The sequence below is a fragment of the Myotis lucifugus genome, unplaced genomic scaffold, assembly GCF_000147115.1.
Source record: "Myotis lucifugus unplaced genomic scaffold, Myoluc2.0 scaffold_163, whole genome shotgun sequence".
Lineage (NCBI taxonomy): Eukaryota > Metazoa > Chordata > Mammalia > Chiroptera > Vespertilionidae > Myotis > Myotis lucifugus.
In genome coordinates, this window is record NW_005871211.1 from 957,768 (window position 1) to 964,916 (window position 7,149).

Consider the following 7,149-nt stretch of genomic DNA (forward strand, 5'->3'; position numbering starts at 1 on the left):
CCCCCCCCCCCCCCCCAATCCAGACCCGTTCATATCCTATATGAATGCATTTAGATAGTAAAGTGCAAAAAGCAGAAAACTAAGTTACAGCATCTAGGTGCATTTTTGGGCCAGTCGGCATGGCTCAATGTTTAAGCGTCGACCTGTGAACCAGGATCATGGTTCGATTCCCGATCACATTTTTGAGTGGTAAGGCTATAAATAAAAGCACTGAGATTGCTATCATGAAACAGGATTGTGTTTACCTTTGGGGTGGGGGAAGTGATGATTGGGAGGAGCCATGGAGGGGATTCTGGGGTGCTGGCAGTGTTGTTTCCTGACCTGAGTCATATTTAACAGGTGAATGTGCAATTTGTAATCACTGAGTTCACTTTTTTGTCCTTTTTGTTTGTGTAGTATATTTCACAATTTAAAAGGTTAAAAAAATATTTTTTTTTTAAAGAGGGAGGAAATAAATCATGACCATGAAAATTCAGGTATTGTGTACCTTTCAACTTTCCTCATTTTAGAGAGGGGACAAATGCAATGAATTGGTGGTGGTTGTGTAATTTATCTACTAGATTGAAGGAAGTATTAAGTAAAATTAAAACTTGTGTATAAATTTTTTATCACCTCTTGCCAAGAAACTTAAGACTATACCAACTTAATTTTTCTCTTTGAAATATAAAACCACTTCCCTTCTTCATTTTCCTTTTTTCTATGGTGTCTGCTTGTACAGCCTTACATATTATGTAGAAACTAGAGGCCCAGTGCACAAAATTCGTACACTGGTAGGGTCCCTAGCGGCTTCCAGCTGCCGGCCGGCCCCATCCCCTGGTTGAACTTTCGGATGACCTCCCGGTCGAGGGGACAATTTGCATACTATGCTTTTATTATATAGGATTTCCTTAAGAAATTGAAATGCCAGTAGCATTTTAAACTGGATGCCAAGCATTTGGTGGTTTGTAGACTGAGATCTAAATTATGTATTAACGTAATTGACACAAAAGGAAACACAAGATTATAGCCAATGTTATATATCTTACTGGGGGGAAGTGAACATGACTATTCTGTTTTTGCTCTTCTGCATTTAGGGAAAGATGACATGATTTCCTGTGTTTAGGTCAGTCATTTCATTAATGGACTCAATTAAATGGAGTGACTTTTATAATAAAATCCTGCTAAATATGGTAGTTTATACCATTGGTACTTTTGCAAATGTTCCTTTTGTAATTTACTAACAACTTTTGTCAAATGGGTGCAAATAGTCAGTATAATTTTAACACAAAGGCTTCACAGTCTGCCGGCCCACAAGTATTCACTTAGGACGCCCCCCCCCCCCAACCCTCCTTTATTGGAATTGGAATTGGCAGGGCATAGTGGTAAATAAAGTCTGTTTTCCGAGTTAAATATAAATTCTGTTCTATTTCCATCTCCATAGAAAGCAGCAATAAACTAGACTTCTAGAGCAGTGGTTTTCAACCAGTGTGCCGCAAGAATTTTTATGCTATACCTATTTAGTCAGGGGCACTGACCTCTTTTCCCTTAGATTGTCAAATAAAAAATGACAACAGCCAACACAATAGCCGTTTGGTGTGACTGAATCAAAATTATAACTTTTTTTTGTCATAATGGTAAAACATACTTTTTGGTGTGCCTCAGAATTTTAGTAATTTATGTGTTCCATGAGATGAAAAGGGTTGAAAATCACTGTTCTGGAGTGATTTCCCCAAGGCTTTGAAGCATTGTTTCTTAATGATGTACTTCCCGTTTTTCTGTGTTGTTTCTTCTATCCTGTTTACTTATACTTTTTTTCTTTTTTACTTATTCTTTTGAGGTTCCCTATTGGGTTTGGTGAATTTCTCAGAAAGGAAAGTCTTTACATATTAACTGAAGGCATGGTTACACAATATAGGGTTTTGTACAAGACAGAAAAGAAGTGTGGACATTCCAACAATCCATAGAATATATTAAAAATTTCTTCGCATTATATGGATTCTTAATTGTTAACATAGCTTATATTTTATAGAGGATTATGTGCTAGTTATTGTATGCTTAGGCACTTTGCAAAGGTAATCCTTTTAATCTTCAACAGTTCTATGAGGGTAAGTACTGTTTAAAATCTTATTTTATAGAAGAGGAATAAAAACTTAGAGAAAATGTGGCTTTCTTCTGGTCACAAAGGAAATTATAAGATGCTAGATTTCAAATCTCAGCATTCTGATTCTAAGCCCCTGTCCATAGGTTCTGTTACTGCTCCCAAAGTTTTTTGTTTTATTTAATAATGTTTCCTTTTAAATCAGTGTTTTATCCTAATTGTGGAAAACATGCTTTGAAAATGTAGTATGTAAAGTTTTGGAGTGCTGAGCATTGAAATTTTAGTAAGTAATGTTTTGAAGTTTCCTTGCATAGTAACATTAAATATTTCTATATAACTTCCATGTTAACTTCTGTTATGATAGATGCAGTATTCTCTTAGTCTTCTGCGTATGGAAGAGTATGAAATACTGTGCAAAGCCCAAACTCTCTTTTTTATATAGTACTGATGTGTTTTTCTCTTTTTAAAGGTATTATTATGATGGAGACATGATTTGTAAAGTTCAGGGCAAGAGATTTGTGTACAAGTTTGTCTGTGACTTGAAGACTCTTATTGGATACAGTGCGGCAGAGTTGAACCGTTTGGTCACAGAGTGTGAACAGAAGAAACTTGCAAAGATGCAGCTCCATGGAATCGCCCAGCCTGTCACGGCAGTCGCCCTGGCTGCAGCTTCTCTGCAAGCAGAAAAGGATAACTGAGCCCAGGACCTGCTGGGATTTCAAGGTCTTTCTTAACTCTGAGAGCACGCATTGCTCTCACCTTTATTACTGAATTTGAATCTTCCTTTATTTCTAGACTGTACAGTCTAATGCATGATTTTTTTTATAAATATTTCATACTCTTGTGAATTTGGATCTTTTTACTTTGAGCATATATTTTAGAATATAAGTATGTTACAGGATCACCACAATGGCTTCAGGATGAAGGCAGGTTCATTGTGGGTAGTTTGTTAACAGTCAGGAAAGCTAAACTGGTCAGTATTAATGTCTAGCCCTACCAAAAATAGCCAGCAGCATCTGAGGATGAAAAATAAATGAAGTATCTTCAGGAAACAGTCTGGCTTAACTATTTTTGAAAGTATAACTGTTTACCCTCTCTGCTGCTTTAGATGTTGCTTTACATAAAACCAGAAAATGGGACTTTAACAGCTAAAGCATGTGTGCCTGTTTCATCTAATCAGGCAGAGCTAAACTAGTCATATCAAATAAAAGTATAATATTAATAAATTACTAAACTAATAGTATCAAGTTATTAAAGTAATTTATATATTTGCAAGCAAAGGACAAAGAAGTCAACTGGCAGAAGAGCAGTGCTGAAGAGGGAGACCCAGGTTTAAATCTGGCTCAGGTTTCTGTATAGATTCATAATGTCAGGTCAAGAATTTAAATTATTCTAAGAGAGGCATTGAATCTAATAAACCAACTATTACAAAAATTTTGAAATGATCTCTGTTTTTCTGTCAGAGATCTAAAAAACCGAGAAGGAATACCTCAGCCAGAAAATTGGTTTGGCTTCTCTCTCTCTCTCTCTCTCTCTCTCTCTCTCTTTTTTTTTAAATTACTCTTTCATGCTGATTTATTATGCAGAGCAGCTTACTTACATGGTCATTGTGTTTCTGATGAAATGAAGACTTTAAATCAGTCATCAGTACTTCACCTTTCAAGATATTAGGAAATTATTTGCAAATAGTTTAAAAAGAAAATTTTACCTCCAGTACAGGCAGTTTTCTCTTAAAGCAAAATTGTCCATTTATTTAATTTTCTCCTTTTGAATATTTATATATCTGAGTATACAGATATCTGTATACATGTCCACTTTACCATTTCCTATAAATACAGGTATACACATATATGAAGACATAATGTTCAGAAGGAAAGATATTTCAAAAGGTAATAACTCATTTTTTTAATCTTAAAAAATTAAATAATTCTTTTATATATGAAACTCTTTACTTACCACAAAGCTAACACTAAGCAGAAGTGGCTAGAAATATGTATCTTTTTTGTTTGCTTGCTCGCTCTCTTTGCTATCTTTTGTTTTGTTGTTTGTTTTAAGGTATTATGTACAAATCCTGATGTGAGATACTGGCAAATAACTCCTAATCCTCTTATAGCAGAAGATTTATTCTCAAATATTACTTTATGCACCTTCTCCCTCATCATTTACTTTAAATTCATCCCTCTAAACAGCTTTATAAGGGTTGGTTAATGCTTTTGACTAACCAGGAGGAAAGGGCCATGGTAAGATAGGCAACATGGCATTGCTAGCAGTTGCTGCCATCAATATACGAAATAGCATTTGGAATGAACCACAGGAGACAGGGCTCTTAGGAACAAGGAGGAGAGGAGAGGTCTATGATCTCCTTGTCTGATAACCTCAAATCATAATTTTCAGTGCTGTGCTATAGGGCTACAAAGTATAATGTCGGTCTATTTATATGACTGTATTAAGTTCTTTAAGACTCTGCAGTACACACCTAAAAAAAAAATAAAGTTTGTAACATCCCACTGTTACCATTTTATAAACACACACAAAATTGACTGACAAATTATTAGTATATATTGGGTGCAGTGGTTGCAAGAATATCTGAGTAGACTAGCAATAAGAAATAATAACAAAAGCTCTACTTTCAGATAACCAATAGCTAAAAATAAGGTTTTATGGCCTAGGGTCGTGGTTGGCAAACTGCGGCTCGAGAGCCACATGTGGCTCTTTGGCCCCTTGAGTGTGGCTCTTCCTAAGCCTTAGGAGTACCCTAATTAAGTTAATAACAATGTACCTACCTATGTAGTTTAAGTTTAAAAAATTTGGCTCTCAAAAGAAATTTAAATCATTGTACTGTTGATATTTGGCTCTGTTGACTAATGAGTTTGCCGACCACTAACCTAGGGAATTGACAAATCCATTATAGTTCTAAAAAAATTACACTATTCTGATATATTTTCAAGAGCTTAAAATACTTGACTTTTGAAATGCTTTTAAGGTGACATTATGTTAACCTTTTAGCCAGGATGGCAGACTTCCTTTATATCTCAGTTATAGGTGTGTGTGTATACATTTTTTATTTTTTTAAAGCAAGGAACACTCACATTTCTTTAGATCCCTAAAGTCAAATTATTATTTCTTCTGTAGCATTTCTCAGATGCTTAAAAACAATAACACGTTCTCCATTTTTTTATAGGTTTTTATTGCTCATTATAATTTGAACAGAGACATTTCTCATCCATGATCACGCCCTTTTCTTTTTTCTCCGTTGCCTCTTATCATTTTATGCATCATACCCCCAATTGATTCAAGAAATTTCTGTTACTTTGTGTCAAGTTACGGTAAACGATTTTCACTGTCCTTATTGAGGTTACAGAAAGTCAGGTAGAGTTTTCCCATATTGAAAGATTATGCAAGAAAATATAATTCACACTATTCATTCTTTGTTATGTTTTTATGTATGAATTTTTCATAGGAGAATTTACAAAATATTTAAAGGAAGAAAGATAAAATTATTGGTCATCTTTTATACCTTAAGTACAAGAATAATGAAATGTTCACTTTCGTTTTAAAACTTGTTTTCCACATGAGGTTCTCACTGAGCCAACTTTATAGGTATAGAACTAGCCTGAAGCTTAGAGATTTGTGTTGGCATCAGAAAATCAAATGAGGCAGAATTGCTCTGTGTGGTTGATCTTCACATGAATCAACTAATTATATTCATTTTGTATCAGTCTATGTCAGTTAATTAGGAAAATTTGTTTAGTTGTTTTTCTCCCCTGACGAATGGTGAAACTCAAGTATGATATTTCTTTAAAGATTTGTACCTCCAGATATTTACAGCAAGGTCTGCTATTTTCCATATTCATCATTTTATGCTACTGCCTTTAAAAAAGAACTAGTGTATCTTTGAAATAGCACAAAAATGTTTTTAAATTCATAATTGCAAAACAACCTGTGACTGACTAAATGTCTTCATATCTAGGAAGTGTAATAATATTGATATTTAGTGATATTTCACTTGCTGCCAGAAAAAAAAAATTCTCAATTTTTTGTAAAAGGGAGGAGGGTTTTTGCATACATTTTTACTCTTTAAATAAAGACACTTATACTGTCATAATAACAATTATGTATTTCTTTGTGGTTTTTATTTTTTTTGTAATTTTACATAAAACAGTTATTTTCTATTTTTACTCAGATAAAAATATTTGTGCATAAAATGTAAAAATAGTAAAATGAGAAAAATAAAACTATTATACATTATATTTCTGTGTTAGAAGTTTTATTCCTGCAAACAGTCTCAAGTTATAGGGATATTTGGTTGGATGAAAATATGACAGTTCACACCTGATGTATATATCATTCTCACATACTTTAAAACCCTCAATTTGTGAAGAACAGATGTCATGAACTAAAATTGAGTGATAGAGTTTAGTCTTTAAAATGAATTAATGAATGCATGCATGCATGAATGAATGAAACCCCATCCACAAAGCCAAAGCCAAACCGTTGTAGAGTAACTGAAGAAATGTTAAGACTGAGTATGTCAAAAGGCGAGCCAATGATTATTAAACTAGAAATTCTTAGTGAAGTCTATTTTTTTTTTATTAAAAAAAATCACTTGTCCATGTTGGCTGAGTGACAGCAGGATGCTTCAGCCAGGACTGAAGTGTAGAGGAATCAGAGGACAGGAGCAAATGGCTTGTGCTCTTGTTTATGGCCAAGCAGTTGTCAAGACTTCGGCATACCTGAAAAAGAAATCCGTCTGAGTGAAATAAGTTGCTTTAAAAACACAGTCTAATTTTACCTAGTTTGAAGTGATGTATATTTGTTCTCCCCAAACACTGATAATATATATATATATATATTTGGTGGGACTTTAAACCTGAATTTGCAAGTCAAGAACATGTTTAACATGCTTTCTTATGCATAACCCATGGACACAGACAATAGTGTGATGAAGGCCTGGGCAGGGGGGTGGGCTGGGCTATAAGGGGTCAATGGGAAAAAGGGGACATATGTAATATTTTCAACAATAAAGATTTAAAATAAAAAGATGTTTTCTTTTTATTACTAGTAAGCTGCCT

At 34.1% G+C, this 7,149-nt stretch overlaps 1 protein-coding gene across 4 annotated transcripts in view; it reads left to right on the plus strand.

The window, feature by feature from the left end:
* Positions 1-6,220, plus strand: part of GABPA (GA binding protein transcription factor alpha subunit) — a 30,270-nt gene extending 24,050 nt beyond the window's left edge. For 3 of the 4 annotated variants that reach the window (XR_002831004.1, XR_001349638.2, XR_002831005.1), the window contains exons 10-12: positions 2,547-2,800; positions 3,916-3,966; positions 5,259-6,220. Coding sequence is in view for 1 of the 4 variants with exons in the window: in XM_014461936.2 (XP_014317422.1) it covers positions 2,547-2,775 (229 nt within the window). In the remaining 3 variants the exon portion in view is untranslated. The remainder of the gene's footprint in view (positions 1-2,546; positions 2,801-3,915; positions 3,967-5,258) is intronic. The other variant, XM_014461936.2, reaches the window with a different exon arrangement.
* The last annotated feature ends 929 nt before the right edge of the window (positions 6,221-7,149 follow it).